Below are 26,091 nucleotides of genomic sequence, written 5' to 3'. Positions count from 1 at the left end.
CCATGTCCATGGGAGCTTGCTGTGTACAAAATGGCGGCTGTGTGTCCAACATTACAACAGTGACCGCAATTGAAAAGTACTTACCTGGGTGGAAAGTGTTGGGGTTGTGCAAGCTGCGATATAAAGGTAGTTTCTTTCTTCTTCCCAGCCTAAGACAGCTCAAGATTAATTAGTAACAGAAACTTGGATTTCTGTGAAACAATAAGAACATGAACACTGGGCTAGATTCTCCCAGAATGGGACTATGTGCCCACGCCGACGGACACACGCTGGCGTTTCACTCCCAAGTTTCCAATAAAATGGATTAGTCGATTCGCTCACCTGCAGGGGGCTAGCAGGGACTCGGAGTAATTCACGCAGGATTGGCTGCAGATACGGGGCCACGCACTTCCGGTCTGGAGTCCGCACATGCGCACGGCGGCGGCCTCCGACGGCCGCGCCGAGCGACACGGCGGACTCGGACCGTGGAGGCAGCTCCAGAATGTAAGCCCCCCCCCCCCCCGATCGGCCACGCGCTCGAAGATCCGACCCGCCCGATCTGTCCCCCAGCCGCCCAAAAGCCCCCCCCCCCCCGGTGCTCGACCCCCCCCCCCCCCCCCCCGCGGCCCCAACAGGGCGGCCGCCGACTCACGCGAAGTTCCCGAACGGCGATAGGTGGTTAGAACCTTGCCGTTGGGAACTCGGTCGGTCGGGAGCGGAGGATCGTTGGGCGAGCCTCTGGCGTAGCCCCCCCAGCCTTGCGGACTACTCTGCGACCACGCCGATTCTCGGGTCCTGGAGATTCACCGGACCGCCGCCGCGCCCGATTTCGGCGTGAAAGCTGATTCTCCACCCCCGCGCCGATGCCGATTTCTGCACGGGGCTGAGGAGGATCCAGCCCACTGTGTCTCCTTACCTTGATTCACATTATTACGCCACAGGAATGTATACAAAAAACACCTGGATACATCTGTATGCATGTACCTGCTCTCACTAGCTTCTAGTAGAGTGATCACAATCTGATTTACCTTTCCTTTTATTCCAGGTAAAGTGGTGAATCTCTATTCCCGATTCGACGCTATAGTAAGTATTGTATTTTGGAGATCCCAAAACAGAGGTGGAGCCATGTACGGTGAATTGAAGTTGGGCGGGAGCTAAGGGGAGGGGAGCATCAGGAATGGGTCAAACTCGTTGGAAAGCTCCACGCCCATAGTAATTGGAGGTGTGGGGGGGGGCGGGGGGCCGTAACTCTGCTCAGGGGCTGCCTCCCTCACCAGGAACCCAAAATGAAACTTCCCACTCTCCAGGGAGCTTTGACTGAGCTTTTTAGAAAGAAACCGCAGAGTGCAGAAGGAGACCATTCGGCCCATCGAGTTTGCACCGACCCTCCCAAAGAGCAGCCCAAAGAGCTCGCCCGCTCTCCCACCCTATCCCAGTAACCCCGTGCATTGTTCAGGACCAATCCACCTAACCTAACCTGCACGTCTTTGGACTGTGGGAGGAAGCCGGAGCACCCGGAGGAAACCCACGCAGACTCCGCACAGACAGTCATCCAAGCCGGGAATCGAACCTGGGACACTGGCGCTGTGAGACAGCAGTGCTAGCCATGGGTGGAACTGTGAGTAGCACTGCTGCCTCACGGCGCCGAGGACCCGGGTTCGATCCCGGTCCCGGGTCACTGTCCGCGTGGAGTTTGCACATTCGCCCCGTGACTGCGTGGGTCTCACCACCATAACCAGGGTAGGTGAATTGACCACGCTAAATTACCCCTTCATTGGAAAATAAAGAATTGGTTACTCTAAATTTATTTTTAAAAAAGCACTGCTGCCTCACAGCATTGTTATTGTATTTGATGGACACAACAACAATAACCTGCATTTAAATATCGATTTTAACAAGTCAAATGCCTCAAGGTGCCTCACAGGAGTGATTATCAAACAAAATCTGATACTGATGCACATTAATTGACAGGAGGATAGATGACTAAGTGCTTGGACAAAGAGGTATGTTTTAATGCGCATTTTAAAAGGGGGAGGAGGAGGTGGAGAGGTTTTAGGCAGGCTTAAGGCCTAAGCAACTGCAGGCATGGTGTCCAATGATGAAGGGATGGCAATCGAGGATGTGGAAGCTGACAGGTTTAGAGGAGGGCAGAGACCTCAGAGGATGGTAGGGCTGGAGGAAGGATTTGAGACCAAGGGCGAGAATTTATAGGCCAAAGACTGTCGCGTTTTACGACTACGTGAACGGGCCTTTGCCAGGACTAATTCTGGCCCCGACCGGGGCCAGCACGGCGCTGGAGCGGTTCGCGCCACTCCAGCTGTGTTCACTGCGCGAACTGTGCACCGGCGACAATGCGCGCATGGGCGGTGTCTCCATTCTCCGCGCCGGCTCCGACGCGACATAGCGCAGGGCTACAGGGGCAGGCACGTAGGAAAGGAGACCCCCAGGTAGAGAGGCCGGGCCGGCGATCAGTGGGCCCCGATCGCGGGCCAGGCCACATCGGAGGCCACCCTCTGTGGTTGGACCCCCCACCCCCCCCTCCGACCCTTCAACGCCGAGGTCGCGCCGTCTCAGAGCAAGTTAGAAGCTTTTCATTTAGCTGGGTAAAGTTGGCGAAGTGACCTGGGGCGAAATTCTCCGGTATCGGCGCGATGTCCGCCGACTGGCGCCCAAAACAGCGCAAATCAGTTGGGCATCGCGCCGCCCCAAAGGTGCGGAATCCTCCGCATCTTGGGGGGCGGAGCCCCAACCTTAAGGGGCTCGGCCCGCACCGGACTAATTTCCACCCCGCCAGCTGGCGGAAAAGGCCTTTGGTGCCCCGCCAGCTGGGGCGGAAATGGCATCTCCGGGCGGCGCATGAGCGGGAGCGTTAGCGGCCGCTCACGGCATCCCCGCGCATGCGCTGTGGAGGGAGTCTCTTCCGCCTCTGCCATGGTGGAGACCGTGGCGAAGGCGGAAGGAAAAGAGTGCCCCCACGGCACAGGCCCGCCCGTGGATCGGTGAGCCCCGATCGCGGGCCAGGCCACCGTGGGGGCACCCCCCTGGGCCAGATCGCCCCACGCCCCCCCCAGGACCCCGGAGCCCACCCACGCCGCCTTGTCCCACCGGTAAGGTAGGTGGTTTAATCTACGCCGGCGGGACAGGCATTCTAGCAGCAGGACTTCGGCACATCCGGGCTGGAGAATCGCGGGGGGGGGGGCCACCAACCGGCGCGGCGCGATTCCCACCCCCGCCGAATATCCAGTGCCGGAGAATTCGGCAACCGGCGGGGGCGGGATTCACGCCCCGATGTGCAAGTTAGGGTATCAGGGAGAGGATTTGGTGCAAATATTTTCACGGCTTCCATGGCTCAGGTGGTACCCCTCAAAACTCATGAGTCAGGAAGTGGTAGGGAAATTACTGGAGAGAATTCTTTGAAACAGGATCTACTCCCATTTGGAAGCAAATGGATGTATTAGTGAGAGGCAGCATGGTTTTGTTAAGGGGAGGTCGTGTCTCACTAATTTGATAGAGTTTTTCGAGGAGGTCACAAAGATGATTGATGTAGGTAGGGCAGTGGATGTTGTCTATATGGACTTCAGTAAGGCCTTTGACAAGGTCCCTCATGGCAGTCTGGTACAAAAGGTTAAGTCACACGGGATCAGTGGTGAGCTGGCAAGGTGGATACAGAACTGGCTAGGTCATAGAAGGCAGAGAGTAGCAATGGAAGGGTGCTTTTCTAATTGGAGGGCTGTGACTAGTGATGTTCCGCAGGGATCAGTGCTGGGACCTTTGCTGTTCATTGTATATGTAAATGATTTGGAGGAAAATGTAACTGGTCTGATTAGTAAGTTTGCAGACGACACAAAGATTGGTGGAATTGCGGATAGCGATGAGGACTGTCAGAGGATACAGCAGGATTTAGATCGTTTGGAGACTTGGGCAGAGAGATGGCAGATGCAGTTTAATCCGGACAAATGTGCGGTAATGCATTTGGAAGGTCTAATACAGGTGGAGAATATACAGTGAATGGTAGAACCCTCAAGAGTATTGACAGTCAGAGAGATCGAGGTGTACAGGTCCACAGGTCACTGAAAGGCAACACAGGTGGAGAAGGCATACGGCATGCTTGTCTTCACTGGCCGGGGCATTGAGTATATAAATTGGCAAGTCATGTTGCAGCTGCATAGAACCTTAGTTAAGCCACACTTGGAGTATAGTGTTCAATTCTGGTCGCCACACTATCAGAAGGATGTGGAAGCTTTAGAGAGGGTGCAGAAGAGATTTACCAGGATGTTGCCTGGTATGGAGGGCATTAGCTATGAGGAGAGGTTGAATAAACTTGGTTTGTTCTCACTGGAACGAAGGAGGTTGAGGGGCAACCTAATAGAGGTCTACAAAATCATGAGGGGCATAGACAGAGTGGATATTCAGATTTTCCCCAGGGTAGAGGGGTCAATTACTAAGGGGCGTCTGTTTAAGTCTGCGAGGGGCAAGGTTTAGAGGAGATGTACGAGGCAAGTTTTTTACACAGAAGGTAGTGGGTGTCTGGAACTCGCTTCCGGAGGAGGTGGTGGAAGCAGGGACGATAGTGACGTTTAAGGGGCATCTTGACAAATACATGAATAGGATGGGAATAGAGAGATACGGACCCCGGAAGTGTAGAAGATTTTAGTTTAGACGGGCAGCATGGTCAGCACAGGCTTGGAGGGCCGAAGGGCCTGTTCCTGTGCTGTACTTTTCTTTTCTTTGTTCTTTGAAGCTGCGTGTTGAAGTCCCATCTCAGGGATTCGAGCAGTAAACCTAGCTGGCACTACTGTAGAAGTGCTGCCTTGCCAGAGGTGCTGTGTTCTGAGCGAGACAGTAAACTGAGGGCCTGTTGGTCCTCTAAGCTGAGCAATGAAAGGTCTCACTATGCAGCTTGTAGACAAACAGGGGAGGTCTCCCCAGTGTTAACATTTATCTCAACCAATATCACAAAATAAAATGACCCGGTGAGTAACACATTGCTGTTTGTGGGATCTTGCTGTGAAAATTTAGTTGCTGCAGCTACACCTCAATAATAGCTACTTTCAGCTGTGAAGCCCATTGGGGTGTGTCGAGACTGGTTTTCTTTTAGTTATGCTATTGCGGAGTTAGATTGAGTGATCTTCTGTAAAGAAAACATCTACAAGTTGTTGTGGGTGCTGTTTGAAAATTTGAGAAGGTGCCGTCAAAGTGCAAGATTTTATTCCTTGCGCCGAGCTCCAGATTGAAAACGCAGACTTGATCAATTTCCTACAGACCTGTCGGTCTTTTAACTGCCATTGAATCTGGATGTTTGAGCCAGTTTTTTAAAATTTGTATTTACGAGGTTGATACCGGGAATGGGCGAGTTGTTTTATGAGGAAAGTTTGGTTAGGCCAGGGATGCATTCGCTGGAGTTTAGTAGAGTGAGGAGCGACTTGGGGTGAAGCGTGTAAGTTCCTGAGCGACCTTGACAGGGTGGGGGGGGGGGGGGGGGGGGGGGGGGTGCAGGGGGTGTTTCCTTTTGTGGGAGAATCCAGAACTCGTGTGTCACTGTTTGGAAATGAGGATTCATCCATTGAAGACGGAGATGAGGAGAATTCATCTTTCAGAGGGTCGTGAGTATCTGCAACTCTCTTCCAGAGGCAGCACGGTAGCACAGTGGTTAGCACTGCTGCTGCCTCACAGCACCTGGGTCCCCGGTTCGATTCCCAACTTGGGTCACTGTCTGTGTGGAGTTCTCCTCGTGTCTGCGTGGGTTTCCTCCAGGTGCTCCGGTTTCCTCCCACAAGTCCCGAAGGGCGTGCAGGTCAGGTGGATTGGCCATGCTAAATTGCCCCTTGGTGTCAAAAAGGTAAGGTGGGGTTACGGGGATAGGGGGGAGACGTGGGCTTAAGTAGGGTGCCCTTTCCAAGGGCCGGTGCAGTCTCGATGGGCCAAATGGCCTCCTTCTGCTCTGTAAATTCTATAATTTCCAGATCAATCAACCTATGATGTCCTCAAAATGTGGTTGTCGCAGAATCTTTGAATATTTTTAAAGCGTTGGTAAGCAAGGGGGTGAAAGGTTATTGAGTGAGGCAGGTGGTTACAATCAGATCAGCCATGATAGTATCGAATGGCGGAGAAGGCTGGAGGGGCCGGGTGGCCTCTACTCCTGCTCCTAATTCGCATGTCCGGATGTTAACAATGACTTAAAATCTCTGACTGATAAGCTGAAATATAATCGGCCATCATGGGGAGACAGAGCTACGGGAAGGCATTTGGTTGGAGCTTGGCGATTAAACATGATGATTAGAGGTGAGCAAAACATGCAAACCTATGGACAAACGCTCCACTCTGTTTCTCCAGAATCTTGCCGCACAGCAAGCCTACAACAATCTGGATGTCAGCATCATGGATTCGCTCCAGCAGCGATGGCATTGCTTCGAAAATGTCCTCAAGTGCTACGCACATGAAACACTGGAAGTCATTATTGAGCGTCTTGTAGAGCATGAGGTAAGGAACTGTCAAAGTCAACCACTCGGGATCTCTCCCCCTTACAACCACAGGTAAATGCCCTTCATTGTAAATATTTCACTTCCTGCTGTCACATGGTGGGGTGGGGTGGGGCGGGGGGGGGGTGCAGCAGTAAACTGGAATTTAGTCATAGGGTTCCATGGCCTTTTATCAAATAGTCACTCCAAGGGTCCAAGGGTGAGTTACAGACTGGATTCTACTCAGAAGGTGGGGGGGGGGGGGTGAAAATTGGGGCCAGTTATATATAGAATCGCAGTTACCTGGGATTGAGTTACAGACTGGGGGCGGGATTCTCCGCAATCGGCGCGATGTCCGCCGACCGGCGCCAAGAACGGCGCGAATCAGTCCGGCATCGCGCCGCCCCAAAGGTGCGGAATTCTCCGCATCTTGAGGGGCCGAGCCCTCACCTTGAGGGGCTAGACCCGCGCCGGACTGATTTCCGCCCCGCCGGCTGGCGGGAAAGGCCTTTGGTGCCCCGCCAGCTGGCGCGGAAATGACTTTGCCGTGCGGCGCATGTGCGGGTGTGTCAACGGCCGCTCACGGCATCCCCGCGCATGCGCAGTGGAGGGGGTCTCTTCCGCCTCCGCCATCGTGGAGGCCGTGGCGAAGGCGGAAGGAAAAGTGTGCCCCCACGGCACAGGCCCGCCCGTGGATCGGTGGGCCCCGATCGCGGGCCAGGCCACCGTGGGGGCACCCCCCGGGGCCAGATCGCCCCGCGCCCCCCCCAGGACCCCGGAGCCCGCCCGCGCCGCCTTGTCCCGCCGTTCGAAAGGTGGTTCAATCCACGCCGGCTGGCGTGGGTTGACAGCGGCGGGACTTCGGCCCATCGGGGACCGGAGAATCGCCGGGGGATTTCCGCCGACCGGCGTGGCGCGATTTCCGCCCTCGCCGAATCTCCGGTGGCGGCGAATTCGGGACACGGCGGGGGCGGGATTCACACCGGCCCCCGGCGATTCTCCGACCCGGTGGGGGGTCGGAGAATCGCGCCCTGGATTCTAATTGGATGGTTCAAATCTTCCAAACCTTGATTGATTGATTTAATTGATTTGATTTATTGTCACGTGTACCATGGTACAGTGAAAAGTATTGTTCTGCGTGCAGCTCAGACGGATAGTTCCATACATGAAAAAACATAGGACATACGATAAATACACAATGTAAATACAGAGACACAGGCAGCGGGTGAAGCATACAGGAGTGTAGTACTACCCAGTAGAGAAGATGTGCGAAGAGATCAGTTCAGTCCATAAGAAAGTCATTCAGTCTTAACCATTTTTGTTTGTGCACTGTCAGGCCACTAGGGCCCCTTCCATCTTTATCAAGGGGAGTACTAACCATCTCTCCTTTCATACAACACCAGAGGGCCACTCAGGAGTCTGGTAACAGCGGGGAAGAAGCTGTTTTTGAACCTGTTCGTGCGTGTTCTCAGACTTCTGTATCTCCTGCCCGATGGAAGAGGTTGGAAGAGAGAATAACCCGGGTTGGGAGGGGTCTTTGATTATGCTGCCCGCTTTCCCCTGGCAGCGGGAGGTGTAGATGGAGTTGATGGATGGGAGGCGGGTTCGCGTGATGGACTAGGATACGTTCACGATTCTCTGTATTTTCTTATGGTCTTGGGCCGAGCAGTTGCCATACCAGGCTGTGATGCAGCCCGATAGGATGCTTTCTGTGGTGCATCTGTAAAAGTTGGTAAGAGTCAATGTGGACATGCCGAATTTCCTTAGTTTCCTGAGGAAGTATAGGCGCTGTTGTGCTTTCTTGGTGGTAGCGTCGACGTGGGTGGACCAGGACAGGTTTTTGGAGATGTGCACCCCTAGGAATTTGAAACTGCTAACCATCTCCGTTATGCCCGTTGATGCTGACAGGGGTGTGTACAGTACTTTGCTTCCTGAAGTCAATTACCAGCTCTTTAGTTTTGCTGACGTTGACGGAGAGATTGTTGTCGTTACACCACATTTAACTTGACGTTTAATTAAGGGTTCAGATAGTTATACAGAGAGTCTTCACTTAAAGTTGTAGCTGTGCTCCTGAGAATCATGACTTTAAGTTAAGTTACTTTAAGTGAATCATAGCTTCCATAGAATCAATTATTCAAAGAATCAATGTTAAAGCCTGGAGTTAGGTTCCTTTGGACATTTTTCAACTGTAAAATGTCAATGTACAAGTTCAAATAATGTATTGTACATGTACAGAACAGGTCATCCTAGCTGAAATAACTTGCAAAATAAAATACATCACTAAATATAATAGAAATACAATTCTGCAGACAATATTTAAGAAAGGACACTCGCCGACAGTACTTTTAGATTGACCAGGCTCCATCTTGTGGCAGACGCTGGTCAGTGCAGGTCGTAACTGAAACCGCCAGGATTACTTGCGTTGATCAACATCAGACACTAGATGGAGACCAGGACTTCAGTGCAAGTTCAGAACCAGAAACAGGAGCAACTGAAGAACAGACGCTAGAGAGTAAAGCAGAAGCAGAGGGTGGGACACAAAGTAGGTGCCTTTCGCCCCGTGTCTGCGTGGGTTTCCTCTGCGTGCTCCAGTTTCCTCCCACAGTCCAAAGATGTGCGGGTTAGGTGGTTTGGCCATGATAAATTGCCCCTTGGTGTCCACAAAGTTAGGTGGTGGTTACTGGGTTACGGGCATAGGGTGGAGGTGTGGGCTTGGGTAGGGCGCTCTTTCCAAGGTCTGGTGCAGACTCGATGGGCCGAATGGCCTCCTTCTGCACTATAAATTCCATGCTTCTATATTGACACAACTTTAGGAATGACAGTAAACTGAAACAATGTTTAATGGAGACTTACTGTATGTAGAATTTTAATTTTTTTTTTGATTACCCAATTTTTTTTAAATTAAGGGGCAATTTACCGTGGCCAATCCACCTACCCTGCACACCTTTGGGTTGTAGGGGTGAGACCCACGCAGACACGGGGAGAATGTGTAAACTCCACACAGACAGTGACCCGGGGCCGGGAACGAACTTGGGACCTCACGCCTTGAGGCAGCAGTGCTAACCACTGTGCCACCGTGCTGCCCTTACTGTATATAGAATTACAGATAGAATCATAGAATTTACAGTACAGAAGGGGGCCATTCGTCCCATCGAGTCTGCACCGGCCCTTAAAGAGTACCTTACTTAAGCCGACACCGCCAAGCTATCCCCGGAACCCAGTAACCCCATCTAACCTTTTTGGACACTAAGGGGCAATTTAGCGTGGCCAATCCACCCAACCTGCACATCTTTGGACTGTGGGAGGAAACCGGAGCACCCGGAGGAAACCCACACACACGGGGGGAGAACATGCAGACTCCGCACAGGTCCGAGAGTGAGTTCCAAACTGGAATCTAATCTAGGGATTCAGGGGTTTATATTCAGGGTTTATATGTAGAATAACAGATGTTAATAATAATAATCTTTATTGCATTAACACTGCAATGAAGTTACTGTGAAAATTCCCGAGTCACCACACTCCGCCGCCTGTTCGGGTACACAGAGGGACAATTCAAAATGTCCAATTCACCTAACAGCACGTCTTTCGAGACTTGGAAGTGAGCTACTGACTGGAATCTAATTGAGGGATTGAGGTTTTTTTGTTTCACATAGAATAACAGATACCGGGAGTGGGTTACAGTCTGGAATCTAATCAAGGGGTTTTGGGGGCTTTATATTGTGGTTAACAGATACCCGGGAGTGAGTTACAGACTGGAATCTAATCGAGAGGTTCGGGGTGGTTTATATATAGAATAACAGATACCCGGGAGTGAGTTACAGACTGGAATCTAATCGAGTGGTTCAGGATGGTTTATATATAGAATAACAGGTACCCGGGAGTGAGATACAGACTGGAATCCAGTCGATGGGTTCGGGGTGGTTTATATATAGAATAACAGATACCGGGAGTGAGTTACAGTCTGGAATCTAATCAAGGGGTTTTGGGGGCTTTATATTTTGGTTAACAGATACCTGGGAGTGAGTTATAGACTGGAATCTAATCGAGGGGTTCGGGGTGGTTTATATATAGAATAACAGATACCGGGAGTGAGTTACAGTCTGGAATCTAATCAAGGGGTTTTGGGGGCTTTATATTTTGGTTAACAGATACCCGGGAGTGAGTTACAGACTGGAATCTCATCGAGGGGTTCGGGGTGGTTTATATATAGAATAACAGATACCCAGGAGTGAGTTACAGACTGGAATCTAATCGAGTGGTTCAGGATGGTTTATATATAGAATAACAGGTACCCGGGAGTGAGTTATAGACTGGAATCTAATCGAGGGGTTCGGTGTGGTTTATATATAGAATAACAGATACCCGGGAGCGAGTTACAGACTGGAATCTAATCGAGGGGTTTTGGGGGCTTTATATTTTGGTTAACAGATACCCGGGAGTGAGTTACAGACTGGAATCTAATCGAGTAGTTCAGGATGGTTTATATATAGAATAACAGGTACCCGGGAGTGAGTTATAGACTGGAATCTAATCGAGGGGTTCGGTGTGGTTTATATATAGAATAACAGATACCCGGGAGCGGGTTACAGACTGGAATCTAATCGAGGGGTTCGGGGTGGTTTATATATACAATAACAGGTACCCGGGAGTGAGTTACAGACTGGAATCTAATCGAGTGGTTCGGGGTGGTTTATATATAGAATAACAGGTACCCGGGAGTGAGTTACAGACTGGAATCTAATTGAGGGGTTCGGTGTGGTTTATATATAGAATAACAGGTACCCGGGAGTGAGTTATAGACTGGAATCTAATTGAGGGGTTCGGGTGGTTTATATAGAGAATAACAGATACTCAGGAGCGAGTTACAGACTGGAATCTAATCGAGGGGTTCGGGGTGGTTTATATATAGAATAACAGATACCTGGGAGTGAGTTACAGACTGGAATCTAATCGAGTGGTTCGGGGTGGTGTTTATATAGAATAACAGATACCCGGGAGTGAGTTACAGACTGGAATCTAATCGAGGGGTTCGGGGTGGTTTATATATAGAATAACAGATACCCGGGAGTGAGTTACATACTGGAATCTAATCGAAGGGTTTGGCGTGGTTTATGTATCGAATAACAGATACCCGGGAGTGAGTTACAGACAGGAATCTAATCGAGGGGATCGGGGTGGTTTATGTATAGAATAACAGATACCTGGCAGTGAGTTACGGACTGGAATCTAATCGAGGGGTTCGGGGTGGTTTATATATAGAATAACAGATACCTGGGAGTGAGTTACAGACTGGAATCTAATCGAGGGGTTCAGGGTGGTTTATATATAGAATAACAGATACCTGGGAGTGAGTTACAGACTGGAATCTAATCGAGGGGTTTGGCGTGGTTTATATATAGAATAACAGATACCCGGGAGTGAGTTACAGACAGAAATCTAATCGAGGGGATCGGGGTGGTTTATATATAGAATAACAGATACCCGGCAGTGAGTTACAGACTGGAATCTAATCGAAGGGTTCAGGGTGGTTTATATATCGAATAACAGATACCCGGGAGTGAGTTACAGGCTGGAATCTAACCGAAGGGTTCAGGGGGTTTATATATAGAATAACAGATACCCGGGAGTGAGTTACAGATTGGAATCTAATCGAGGGGTTCGGGGTGGTTTATATATAGAATAACAGATACCCGCGAGTGAGTTACAGGCTGGAATCTAACCGAAGGGTTCGGGGGGGCTTTATATATAGAATAACAGATACCCGGGAGTGAGTTACAGATTGGAATCTAGTCGAGGGGTTCGGGGTCATTTTTCTATAGAATAACAGATACCCGGGAGTGAGTTACAGACTGGAATTTAGTTGAGTGGTTCGGGTGGTGTATATATAGAATAACAGATACCCAGGAGTGAGTTACAGATTGGAATCTAATCGAGGGGTTCGGGGTGCTTTATATATAGAATAACAGGTACCCGGGAGTGAGTTACAGACTGGAATCTAATCGAGGTATCGGGGTGGTTTATATATAGAATAACAGGTACCCGGGAGTGAGTTATAAACTGGAATCTAATCGAGTGGTTCAGGGTGGTTTACATGTAGAATAACAGGTACCCGGGAGTGAGTTACAGACTGGAATCTAATCGATGGGTTCGGGGTGGTTTATATATAGAATAACAGATACCGGGAGTGAGTTACAGTCTGGAATCTAATCAAGGGGTTTTGGGGGCTTTATATTTTGGTTAACAGATACCCGGGAGTGAGTTACAGACTGGAATCTAATCGAGGGGTTCGGGGTGGTTTATATATAGAATAGCAGATACCCAGGAGTGAGTTACAGACTGGAATCTAATCGAGTGGTTCAGGATGGTTTATATATAGAATAACAGGTACCCGGGAGTGAGTTATAGACTGGAATCTAATCGAGGGGTTCGGTGTGGTTTATATATAGAATAACAGATACCCGGGAGCGAGTTACAGACTGGAATCTAATCGAGGGGTTTTGGGGGCTTTATATTTTGGTTAACAGATACCCGGGAGTGAGTTACAGACTGGAATCTAATCGAGTGGTTCAGGATGGTTTATATATAGAATAACAGGTACCCGGGAGTGAGTTATAGACTGGAATCTAATTGAGGGGTTCGGTGTGGTTTATATATAGAATAACAGATACCCGGGAGCGAGTTACAGACTGGAATCTAATCGAGGGGTTCGGGGTGGTTTATATATAGAATAACAGGTACCCGGGAGTGCGTTACAGACTGGAATCTAATCGAGTGGTTCGGGGTGGTTTATATATAGAATAACAGGTACCCGGCAGTGAGTTACAGACTGGAATCTAATCGAGGGGTTCGGTGTGGTTTATATATAGTATAACAGGTACCCGGGAGTGAGTTATAGACTGGAATCTAATCGAGGGGTTCGGTGTGGTTTATATATAGAATAACAGATACCCGGGAGCGAGTTACAGACTGGAATCTAATCGAGGGGTTTTGGGGGCTTTATATTTTGGTTAACAGATACCCGGGAGTGAGTTACAGACTGGAATCTAATCGAGTGGTTCAGGATGGTTTATATATAGAATAACAGGTACCCGGGAGTGAGTTATAGACTGGAATCTAATCGAGGGGTTCGGTGTGGTTTATATATAGAATAACAGATACCCGGGAGCGAGTTACAGACTGGAATCTAATCGAGGGGTTCGGGGTGGTTTATATATAGAATAACAGGTACCCGGGAGTGCGTTACAGACTGGAATCTAATCGAGTGGTTCGGGGTGGTTTATATATAGAATAACAGGTACCCGGCAGTGAGTTACAGACTGGAATCTAATCGAGGGGTTCGGTGTGGTTTATATATAGAATAACAGGTACCCGGGAGTGAGTTATAGACTGGAATCTAATCGAGTGGTTCAGGGTGGTTTACATATAGAATAACAGGTACCCGGGAGCGAGTTACAGACTGGAATCTAGTCGAGGGGTTCGGGGTGGTTTATATATAGAATAACAGATACCCGGGAGTGAGTTACAGACTGGAATGTAATCGAGGGGTTCCGTGCGGTTTATATGTAGAATAACAGATACCTGGGAGTGAGTTGCAGGCTGGAATCTAATCGAGGTATCGGGGTGGTTTATATATAGAATAACAGGTACCCGGGAGTGAGTTATAAACTGGAATCTAATCGAGTAGTTCAGGGTGGTTTACATATAGAATAACAGGTACCCGGGAGTGAGTTACAGACTGGAATCTAATCGATGGGTTCGGGGTGGTTTATATATAGAATAACAGATACCGGGAGTGAGTTACAGTCTGGAATCTAATCAAGGGGTTTTGGGGGATTTATATTTTGGTTAACAGATACCTGGGACTGAGTTATAGACTGGAATCTAATCGAGGGGTTCGGGGTGGTTTATATATAGAATAACAGATACCCAGGAGTGAGTTACAGACTGGAATCTAATCGAGTGGTTCAGGATGGTTTATATATAGAATAACAGGTACCCGGGAGTGAGTTATAGACTGGAATCTAATCGAGGGGTTCGGTGTGGTTTATATATAGAATAACAGATACCCGGGAGCGAGTTACAGACTGGAATCTAATCGAGGGGTTTTGGGGGCTTTATATTTTGGTTAACAGATACCCGGGAGTGAGTTACAGACTGGAATCTAATCGAGTGGTTCAGGATGGTTTATATATAGAATAACAGGTACCCGGCAGTGAGTTACAGACTGGAATCTAATCGAGGGGTTCGGTGTGGTTTATATATAGAATAACAGGTACCCGGGAGTGAGTTATAGACTGGAATCTAATCGAGTGGTTCAGGGTGGTTTACATATAGAATAACAGGTACCCGGGAGCGAGTTACAGACTGGAATCTAATCGAGGGGTTCGGGGTGGTTTATATATAGAATAACAGGTACCCGGGAGTGAGTTACAGACTGGAATCTAATCGAGTGGTTCGGGGTGGTTTATATATAGAATAACAGGTACCCGGGAGTGAGTTACAGACTGGAATCTAATCGAGGGGTTCGGTGTGGTTTATATATAGAATAACAGATACCCGGGAGTGAGTTACAGATTGGAATCTAATCGAGGGGTTCGGGGTCATTTTTCTTTAGAATAACAGATACCCGGGAGTGAGTTACAGACTGGAATTTAGTTGAGTGGTTCGGGTGGTGTATATATAGAATAACAGATACCCAGGAGTGAGTTACAGATTGGAATCTAATCGAGGGGTTCGGGGTGCTTTATATATAGAATAACAGGTACCCGGGAGTGAGTTACAGACTGGAATCTAATCGAGGTATCGGGGTGGTTTATATATAGAATAACAGGTACCCGGGAGTGAGTTATAAACTGGAATCTAATCGAGTGGTTCAGGGTGGTTTACATATAGAATAACAGGTACCCGGGAGTGAGTTACAGACTGGAATCTAATCGATGGGTTCGGGGTGGTTTATATATAGAATAACAGATACCGGGAGTGAGTTACAGTCTGGAATCTAATCAAGGGGTTTTGGGGGCTTTATATTTTGGTTAACAGATACCCGGGAGTGAGTTACAGACTGGAATCTAATCGAGGGGTTCGGGGTGGTTTATATATAGAATAACAGATACCCAGGAGTGAGTTACAGACTGGAATCTAATCGAGTGGTTCAGGATGGTTTATATATAGAATAACAGGTACCCGGGAGTGAGTTATAGACTGGAATCTAATCGAGGGGTTCGGTGTGGTTTATATATAGAATAACAGATACCCGGGAGCGAGTTACAGACTGGAATCTAATCGAGGGGTTTTGGGGGCTTTATATTTTGGTTAACAGATACCCGGGAGTGAGTTACAGACTGGAATCTAATCTAGTGGTTCAGGATGGTTTATATATAGAATAACAGGTACCCGGGAGTGAGTTATAGACTGGAATCTAATCGAGGGGTTCGGTGTGGTTTATATATAGAATAACAGATACCCGGGAGCGAGTTACAGACTGGAATCTAATCGAGGGGTTCGGGGTGGTTTATATATAGAATAACAGGTACCCGGGAGCGAGTTACAGACTGGAATCTAGTCGAGGGGTTCGGGGTGGTTTATATATAGAATAACAGATACCCGGGAGTGAGTTACAGACTGGAATGTAATCGAGGGGTTCCGTGCGGTTTATATGTAGAATAACAGATACCTGGGAGTAAGTTGCAGGCTGGAATCTAATCGAGGTATCGGGGTGGTTTATATATAGAATAACAGGTACCCGGGAGTGAGTTATAAACTGGAATCTAATCGAGTGGTTCAGGGTGGTTTACATATAGAATAACAGGTACCCGGGAGTGAGTTACAGACTGGAATCGAATCGATGGGTTCGGGGTGGTTTATATATAGAATAACAGATACCGGGAGTGAGTTACAGTCTGGAATCTAATCAAGGGGTTTTGGGGGATTTATATTTTGGTTAACAGATACCTGGGACTGAGTTATAGACTGGAATCTAATCGAGGGGTTCGGGGTGGTTTATATATAGAATAACAGATACCCAGGAGTGAGTTACAGACTGGAATCTAATCGAGTGGTTCAGGATGGTTTATATATAGAATAACAGGTACCCGGGAGTGAGTTATAGACTGGAATCTAATCGAGGGGTTCGGTGTGGTTTATATATAGAATAACAGATACCCGGGAGCGAGTTACAGACTGGAATCTAATCGAGGGGTTTTGGGGGCTTTATATTTTGGTTAACAGATACCCGGGAGTGAGTTACAGACTGGAATCTAATCGAGTGGTTCAGGATGGTTTATATATAGAATAACAGGTACCCGGCAGTGAGTTACAGACTGGAATCTAATCGAGGGGTTCGGTGTGGTTTATATATAGAATAACAGGTACCCGGGAGTGAGTTATAGACTGGAATCTAATCGAGTGGTTCAGGGTGGTTTACATATAGAATAACAGGTACCCGGGAGCGAGTTACAGACTGGAATCTAATCGAGGGGTTCGGGGTGGTTTATATATAGAATAACAGGTACCCGGGAGTGAGTTACAGACTGGAATCTAATCGAGTGGTTCGGGGTGGTTTATATATAGAATAACAGGTACCCGGGAGTGAGTTACAGACTGGAATCTAATCGAGGGGTTCGGTGTGGTTTATATATAGAATAACAGATACCCGGGAGCGAGTGACAGACTGGAATCTAATTGAGGGGTTCGGGGTGGTTAATATAGAGAATAACAGATACTCGGGAGCGAGTTACAGACTGGAATCTAATCGAGGGGTTCAGGTTGGTTTATATATAGAATAACAGATACCTGGGAGTGAGTTACAGACTGGAATCTAATCGAGGGGTTCGGGGTGGTGTTTATATAGAATAACAGATACCCGGGAGTGAGTTATAGACTGGAATCTAATCGAGGTATCGGTGGGGTTTATATATGGAATAACAGATATCCGGGAGTGAGTTACAGATTGGAATCGATTCGAGGGGATCGGGGTGGTTTATGTATAGAATAACAGATACCCGGGAGTGAGTTACAGACTGGAATCTAATCGAGGGGATCGGTGGGGTTTATATATAGAATAACAGATACCCGGGAGTGAGTTATAGACTGGAATCTAATCGAGTGGTTTGGGGTGGTTTATATATACAATAACAGATACCCGGGAGCGAGTTACAGACTGGAATCTAATCGAGGGGTTCGGGGTGGTTTATATATAGAATAACTGATACCCGGGAGTGAGTTACAGACTGGAATCTAATCGAGGGGTTCAGGGTGGTTTATATATAGAATAACAGATACCCGGGAGTGAATTACAGACTGGAATCAAACCGAAGGGTACGGGGGTGGTTTATATATAGAATAACTGATACCCGGGAGTGAGTTACAGACTGGAATCTAATCGAGTGGTTCGGGGTGGTTTATATATAGAATAACAGATACCCGGGAGTGAGTTATAGACTGGAATCTAATCGAGTGGTTTGGGGTGGTTTATATATACAATAACAGATACCCGGGAGCGAGTTACAGACTGGAATCTAATCGAGGGGTTCGGGGTGGTTTATATATAGAATAACAGATACCCGGGAGTGAGTTACAGATTGGAATCTAATCGAGGGGTTCGGGATGGTTTATATATAGAATAACAGATACCCGGGAGTGAGTTACAGACTGGAATCTAGTCGAGGGGTTCGGTGTGGTTTATATATACAATAACAGATACCCGGGAGTGTGTTACAGACTGGAATCTAGTCGAGGGGTTCGGAGTGGTTTATATATAGAATAACAGATACCCGGGAGCGAGTTACAGACTGGAATCTAATCGAGGGGTTCAGAGTGGTTTATATATAGAATAACAGATACCCGGGAGTGAGTTACAGACTGGAATCTAGTCGAGGGGTTCGGTGTGGTTTATATATAGAATAACAGATACCCAGGAGTGAGTTACAGACTGGAATCTAATCGAGGGGTTCGGGGTGGTTTATATATAGAATAACAGATACCCGGGAGTGAGTTACAGACTGGAATCTAATTGAGGGGCTCGGGGGGTTCTATATATAGAATAACAGATACCCGGGAGCGAGTTACAGACTGGAATCTAGTCGAGGGGTTCGGTGTGGTTTATATATGGAATAACAGATACCCGGGAGTGAGTTACAGGCTGGAATCTAATCGAGGGGTTCGGGGTGGTTTATATATAGAATAACGGATACCCGGGAGTGAGTTACAGATTGGAATCTAATCAAGCGATTTAGACTGGAAACATTGGGCGAGATCCTCCGACCCCCCGCCGGGTCGGAGAATCGCCGGGGGCTGGCGTGAATCCCGCCTCTGCCGGTTGCCGAATTCTCCACCACCGGATATTCCCGCCCCGCCGATTGGCGGCCCCCCCCGTGATTTTCCGGCCCGGATGGGCCCAAGTCCCGCCGCTAAAATGCCTGTACCGCCGGTGTAAATTAAACCACCTACCTTACCGGAGGGACAAGGCGGCGTGGGCGGGCTCCGGGGTCCTGGGGGGGGGGGCGCGGGGTGATCTGGCCCCAGGTGGTGCCCCCACGGTGGTCTGGCCCGCGATCGGGGCCCACCAATCCGCGGGCGGGCCTGTGCCGTGGGGGCACTCTTTCCCTTCCGCCTCCGCCACGGTCTCCACCATGGCGGAGGCGGAAGAGACTCCCTCCACTGCGCATGCGCGGGAAAGCCGTCAGCGGCGGCTGACGCTCCCGCGCATGCGCCGCCCGGAGATGTCATTTCCGCGCAAGCTGGCGGGGCACCAAAGGCCTTTTCCGCCAGCTGGTGGGGCGGAAATGAATCCGGCGCGGGCCTAGCCCCTTAAGGTTGGGGCTTGGCCCCCAAAGATGCGGAGCATTCCGCACCTTTGGGGCGGCGCGATGCCCGACTGATTTGCGCCGTTTTGGGCGCCAGTCGGCGGACATCGCGCCGATACTGGAGAATTTCGCCCATTAGCTCTTTTCTCTTTCTACAGATGCTGCCAGACCTGCTGAGATTTTCCAGCATTTTCACTTTTGGTTTCTGTAATCATGAGGCAGAGTTGGAGGCCAATCAGCCCATCATGCCTATGCTAGCTCTTTGTAGAGCTATACAGTTAGTCACACTCACCTGATTTTCCCTCAGAACCTTTCCCGGCAAGGATTTATCTCATTTTCTTCTGAAGTTTTCCATGGAATCTGCTTGCACCATCCTTTTGGGATTTGCATTCCAATTCATAGCAACCTGGGCCGGGATTCCCTCCTATCCGGCGGGGCAGGGGGTCCTGGCGGGATGGAGTGGCGGGAACCACTCCGGCATCGGGCCGCCCCAAAGGTGCGGATTTCTCCGCACCCTTAGGGGCCGGCCGGCGAAAGTCCGCGCATGCGTGGGAGCGTCAGCGGCCACTGACGTCATCCCCGCACATGCGCGGGGGGGGGGGTCTCTTACGCGTCGGCCATCGCGGAGGCTGTGGCCGAGGCGGAGGGAAAAGATTGCCCCCACGGCACAGGCCCGCCCGCGGATTGGTGGGCCCCGTTCGTGGGCCAGGCCACCGTGGGGGCACCCCCCGGGGCCAGATAGCCCCGCACCCCACCAGGACCCTGGAGCCTGCCCGCGCCGCCTGGTCCCGCCGGTAAGCGAGGCGGTTTGATTCTCGCCGGCGGGACTGGCGTGACAGCAGCGGGACTTCGGCCCATCGCGGGCCGGAGAATCGCCGTGGGGGGGAGCCCGCCAACCAGAGCGGCGCGATTCCCGCTCTCGCCAAATATCCGGTGCCGGAGAATTCGGCAACCGGCGGGGGCGGGATTCACGCCAGCCCCCGGCGATTCTCTGACCCGGCGGGGGGTCGGAGAATCCCTCCCCTGATGTGTAATAAAATGTGTTGCCATCTCATGTCTGTTTTTTTAACCAATCACCCTCGATGTGTGCTCCCTATTTACTCACCTTCCTGCCAGTGGAAGCAGTTCCATCAAAACCCCTCATAAAATTGGACTGCTCGATTGACTTTCTCCTGAACCTACTCTGCTCTAAGGTGAACAATCCCAGCTTCTCCAGCCTCTCCAAGGAACTGAAGTCCCTCATCCCTAATACCATTCGTAGAAGTCAAAGAATTTACTGTGCAGAAGGAGGCCACTCGGCCCGTCGAGTCTGCACCACCCTTGGAAAGAGCGCCCCACCCTAGCCCATGTCTCCACCCTATCCCCGTAACCCAGTAACACCACCTAACCTTTTGGACACTAAGGGGGAATTTAACGTGGCCAATCCACCTGACGTGCAGCACGGTAGTACAGTGGTTAGCACGATTGCTTCACAGCTCCAAGGTCCCAGGTTCATTCCCACCTTGGGTCACTGTCTGTGCGGAGTCTGCACGTTCTCCCCGTGTGTGCGTGGGTTTCCTCCGGGCGCTCCGGTTTCCTCCCACAGTCCAAAGATGTGCAGGTTAGGTGGATTGGCCATGGTCAATTGTCCTTAGTGTCCAAAAAGGTTAGGTGGGGTTACTGGGTTACGGGGTTGGGGCGGGTTTAAGTGGGGTGCACTTTCCAAGGGCCGGTGCAGACTCAATGGGCCAAATGGCCTCCTTCTGCACTGTAAATTCTATTATTCTATGATCTTCGCACTGTGGGAGGAAACCGGAGCACCCGGAGGAAACCCATGCAGACACTGGGAGAACGTGCAGACTCCGCACAGACAGTGACCCAGCGGGGAATCGAACCTGGGACCCTGGTACACCTCTTCCGTATTCTCTCCAAATATTTGACATCCTTCCTTTTTTAAAATAAATTTAGAGCACCCAATTATTTTTTTTCCAGTTAAGGGGCAAATTAGCGTGGCCAATCCACCTACCCTGCACATCTCTGCGTTGTGGGGTGAAACCCACGCAGACACGGGGAGAATGTGTAAACTGCACACGGACAGTGACCCAGGACCGGGATTCGAACCTGGGTCCTCGGCGCCGCAGTCCCAGTGCTAACCACTGCGCCACATGCCGCCCCTTGACATCCTTCCCAAAGTGTGGTGCCCGCTGTTGAGAGCTAGCCAGCGGCTTATAAAGGATCACTTTGTGAATGGACCTCCTTTGTTTGGCCACATCTGAAGCCTGGTCATATCAAGGTGCCTTAAAACTACGGATACCTGGTTAAGATGGATTGTCAACGGGCTTCTTCCTGGTCCGCCTACCTCACCCTGCTGTTGTCTCTTTCCTCAGGTTCATCGGTTGGTATTGGTAGATGAGGAGGATGTTGTGCAAGGAATTGTCTCACTGTCTGACATGCTCCAAGCATTGGTCCTGTCTCCAGCAGGTATAAATGCTCTTGACTCCTGAACACTCACGAGTCCCCTCTCTTCTGTATCATTCTAGAGTGATTCAGGTAGGTAGTGAGCTGCCTGTCTATTGGGCTTGATCTAGACTGCACTCGAGTGACAGGGAGGAATCAGCCCTGGTCTACAGCAGGCCCAACATACAATGTAGTTCGAATCCATACACACCCAATTTCCAATGGTCAACTCCTGTCCCAAAATTGTACGGACTCTTGCAAAGAGTAGGGATCCGCACTACATTTTATTTTGACCTGATTGTACATTGTGTAAATTAAGAGCTTGGTCGTTTTTTTGACTTTGACCTTAGCTTACTGCACACTGCCTATGGTTAACCCAATGCACCTTGATGTGATTGATACCTATCGTCATTTTGGGGACGTGGAGGCCACTTTAGGCCCAGGTGGCTTTCCGTATCTCTGTCACGGGTCTTACCGCTCCTGTGCAAGACTCTAAGCATTCCCCCAACACTTGAGCAAACCGGGAGGTCTTCCCCAGCAGCAGATGTTGCCCGCCCCCCTCCCCCGGACAGTTGAAAGTCCTTCAACACCCTTCACGGAAGTCATTTAATCTTTTAGAAGAGACATAAAATGGGGCAAAACAGGGCAAATGAGGAAAAAGAAGGCTGGAAAATTGATCTCTGAGCACTGTCCCGTCCAGCTATTTTTATAAACACCCATTTCTTAAAGGTACTCTCACATGACACTTAATAACTAAGGTGCTTCAAACCCGGCATTAGTCTAAAGACCATCCCCGACACGCTTTCCAAAGCTCCAATATCGCCCATTGTGTGAAGAGGCCAAAACTAAACGCAGTGTTCTAACTGAGGTCTGGCCAGGATTTCGTACAAGGACAAGATAATATGCGTTGCTTCACAGTCAATATTGCTATAAATACACCCCCAAACTCTCTTCACTTGAGCTTCCGCTTCATATCATCAAACCTTTACAGGTCCTGGCAGTAGAGGTCCCAGGCCTCTTTCTCACTCAACTGAGTTCAGGAATTTTCCCTCAACATAACATAAGAACGAGGAACAGGAGTCGGCAATTCAGCCCCTCAAACCCGCTCCACCATTCAATACGATCGTGGCTGTTCTCCTCTCGCCCTCAACTCCACTTTCCCTGCCCATTCTCCATCACCCTTCAACCCATTACTAATTAAAAATCTGTCTAACTTTTCCTTAAATTTACTCAAAGTCCTGGCATCCACCGCTCTCTGGGGTAGTAAATTCTGCACATTCTCGATCCTTGTGAGAAGGAATTTCTCCTCATCTCTGTTTCAAATCCCCCTTTCCTAAAACTGTGACCTCTGTTTCTAGATTGCCCCACAAGAGGAAACGTCTGCTCTATGTCTACTTTGTCAATGCCGTTTATCATCTTATATTTCTCAATTAGACCATCTCTCATTCTTCTTCTAAACTCGAGCGAGTATCGGTCTAAACTGCTCAGTCTCGCCATGTCTCCAGCACGGACGCTATCCGCAGGTTAACGCTGCCCTTTGCTCAGTCAAAATTATTTGTCATTCGAGAACCCAATCCTCAAGTGCTTCTAGATCTAGTTGAGCACCATCCATGGTGCTGACACCTGCACATATCTCTGTATCATCTGCAAACATGCAATTCATACCCCCAATACCGACATCCAGATTTCTGGATTATTTCTGTCTTGTCCTGTTTAGAAATGATTGGTTGGGGTTGGGGTGGGTGGGGGTTGTGGCCGGGGGGGGGGGGGTGGGGGGGGTGGTGGGGGTGGGGGTGGGGGGGGGTGGGGGGATGGGTTGCAGAGGGAGGCAGCAGAACATGGGGTGCTGCAGGGAAGTAAAGAGTGTCTCCATTAATATTGGGACAAAATTATGCCTTCCATCATTATTATCTACCCTTCCCTCCTTACCTTAACTAGGTACTGGGATAACCTGTTTATATACTATTGTATCTACGGCAATGTAAATGGTATGCAATGATAAACAGACTGCTAATCTACTAACACAGCATCACGTCTTGGCTACCAACCTCTGTCTGCTTCAGTGCGATTTACATGCATGGAGCTTGATTTGAGAAATTGTCCCCAATTGCAAGTATAAAGTGGGTGCCCTTTGTAAGAGGGTGTTTATTTATATTTCATTGTCGCTCGGTTGCACAGAACTTGAGCATTGCTGAAAAAAGTGACAAGTTGTCAAAGCTTTTCACCTTGCACTCATCAGGACTGGAGCAAGAGCAGTAAATTTCAAAGGGCACAACACTTCACACTGCAAGAGAAAAGGCTGCTCGTTGGATGGCAAGTCGACTCGGATTGGTTGAGGCATTGCCATGGCGAATGAACCAGGGAACAGAAAGCAGAATGTGTTAGTGGCAGAAGAAGGGTCAGCACACTGCGAAAGCAAAACATAAGAACAAGTTACAGACTGGCCCTGTGGACGGAGGGGGTTAGGAAGAAGGTCAAAATGGAGGACAGAGTATTTCTACTACTCTCTCACCTACAGCTTATTTAATCTACTTAATAAGAAAGTAAAAGGAACCTAATTAAAATGGTATTGATGAGAACATTAAGTGTCCAGAGTTTGCCTGAACAATTTATGTTAATATCCTATCGTGCTCAACATTTTCTTTTGAATGTGTTGAGTCTTATCGAACTGATTAATCCTTAACATTGTCAAGATGACCCCTAAGAAACCTGGCGCTCAAGCATGATTGGATCCCTGCCTTAGTTTAAGAGCCAGCTGGAGTGATAGACTGACCCCAATTTACAATGGCCATTGGAGGAAAGCTTCAAGAGGGTGCAAAGAGTTCCCCTTCGAAGGAGAGCTATCCCTCAATGGCTGTCACTCAACGTCCTCTCACTCAAGCTGGATCTCTCACTTGTACCTGCCTTTATTTTCACACGCTCTCAAAATTCCTGCTTTATAAAGTTCTTAATCTTCCTCCATTACAAGCTCACTCTGCAACATAGACTGTAGAACAGACTCTATCAACGTCCGCTACCAGCTTTGTAAAAAAGAGCATAAAAATCCCACTCTCCTCCATTCCATCGATGGAGGAGTGCACCAAGAGGGAAGTTGCATTCTTATACAACAATCATAACTTGCCTTCCCATAATCTCTTACCACATACTTACATACCCTAAAATTGCTTTAATTAATAAAATTAATTGAATTAATCACTTATTGTTATTGACAAACATATCAGCCAACTTTACATAATGCTGCCATGGACTCTTGTATCTAAGCAGGTAGAGAAATAGGGAGCAATGTTCCATGAGCATTATTTGATGTCTAGTCTATTCCGATCTCTGCATGTGTGAATGCCATTGATGTTACCTAGCGAAGTGCCTGACATTGAAGCATAGCAAGAGTTTTTTTGCCACGGCCTGGAGGGGTGACAAAGCATCGTGGTCATGGTGGCAGGCTAAAGTCAACGATAGACGCATGATCCAACACGGAGATCCAAGTATTAAAATTTCTTTTGGATTGATTCTGTAGGTGTTAATGCGAGCTCCCGTACCTGAGCGTCAATGGGCTGCCAGGGAAAGAGCAGATCCCGAGTTTGTGGAATGTCAATGGACCTCAAGAGAAGAAAGAAATGACTCAATGAAGCCACCAGCAGGTCCTTGTCTTGGCTTAGCGTCCTACTCGCAGACTCCAATTTCCAAATCCCAATGGGAAGGATGCTCCACATAAGAATCCGTTGATTTAATTCCTATTTTTAAGCTCACTAATTAATGCTTTATTCCGATCTGTGCTATTTTAGTCACTTTGGGTTAATGACTTTAATTATGAAAATTAAAGTGAAAGTAAGGAGGACGAAGAAAAATGTACGAAGGAAGCAACGGGCCTTTGGAAGTGGAATGCGGTTTATAAAAAATGTTTAATTCTAGAATGCCGTGTTTGAGTCTGTGCTGTTGTATTTAATTCCAGCCAAGTGCTGCCACAAACCTTATACACCAAGGCTGTGGGTCAAATTGAGACACTGGTTTTCACTGTCATCATAGAATTTACAGTGCAGAAGGAGGCCATTCAGCCCATCGAGTCTGCACCGACTCTTAGAAAGAGCACCCTACCCAAGGTCCACACCTCCACCCTATCCCCATAACCCAGTAACCCCACCCAACACTAAGGGCAATTTTGGACACTAAGGGCAATTTATCATGGCCAATCCACCTAACCTGCACATCTTTGGACTGTGGGAGGAAACCGGAGCACCCGGAGGAAACCCACGCACACAAGGGGAGGATGTGCAGACTCCGCACAGACAGTGACCCAAGCCGGAATCGAACCTGGGACCTTGGAGCTGTGAAGCAATTGTGCTATCCACAATGCTACCGTGCTGCCCCTCAAATATCTTTCAAATATCCACTCTCTCTGCCACCAGTGAATCAAGGCT

The 26,091-nt window shown here is 49.0% G+C and overlaps 1 protein-coding gene and 1 non-coding gene across 4 annotated transcripts in view; one reads left to right on the top strand and one right to left on the bottom strand.

Annotated features, from left to right (window-relative positions):
- Positions 1-25,587, top strand: part of prkag3a (protein kinase, AMP-activated, gamma 3a non-catalytic subunit) — a 112,020-nt gene extending 86,433 nt beyond the window's left edge. The window contains exons 10-13 of one of the 3 annotated variants that reach the window (XM_072469427.1): positions 1,025-1,062; positions 6,313-6,459; positions 21,607-21,700; positions 25,191-25,370. In XM_072469427.1, coding sequence (XP_072325528.1) covers positions 1,025-1,062; positions 6,313-6,459; positions 21,607-21,700; positions 25,191-25,216 — 305 coding nt within the window. In that variant the 3' untranslated portion in view covers positions 25,217-25,370. Of the gene's footprint in view, positions 1-1,024; positions 1,063-6,312; positions 6,460-21,606; positions 21,770-25,190 lie in introns of all 3 variants that reach the window. The other 2 variants (XM_072469437.1, XM_072469417.1) reach the window with 2 other exon arrangements.
- Positions 7,727-7,837, bottom strand: LOC140408139 (U6atac minor spliceosomal RNA). Its single transcript, XR_011940056.1, has one exon. It is a non-coding gene; the product is annotated as a U6atac minor spliceosomal RNA (small nuclear RNA).
- Positions 25,588-26,091: the final 504 nt, after the last annotated feature.

The sequence above is a fragment of the Scyliorhinus torazame genome, chromosome 2 (genome assembly GCF_047496885.1).
Source record: "Scyliorhinus torazame isolate Kashiwa2021f chromosome 2, sScyTor2.1, whole genome shotgun sequence".
Taxonomy (NCBI): domain Eukaryota; kingdom Metazoa; phylum Chordata; class Chondrichthyes; order Carcharhiniformes; family Scyliorhinidae; genus Scyliorhinus; species Scyliorhinus torazame.
This window is presented reverse-complemented; position numbering and strand designations above follow the sequence as displayed.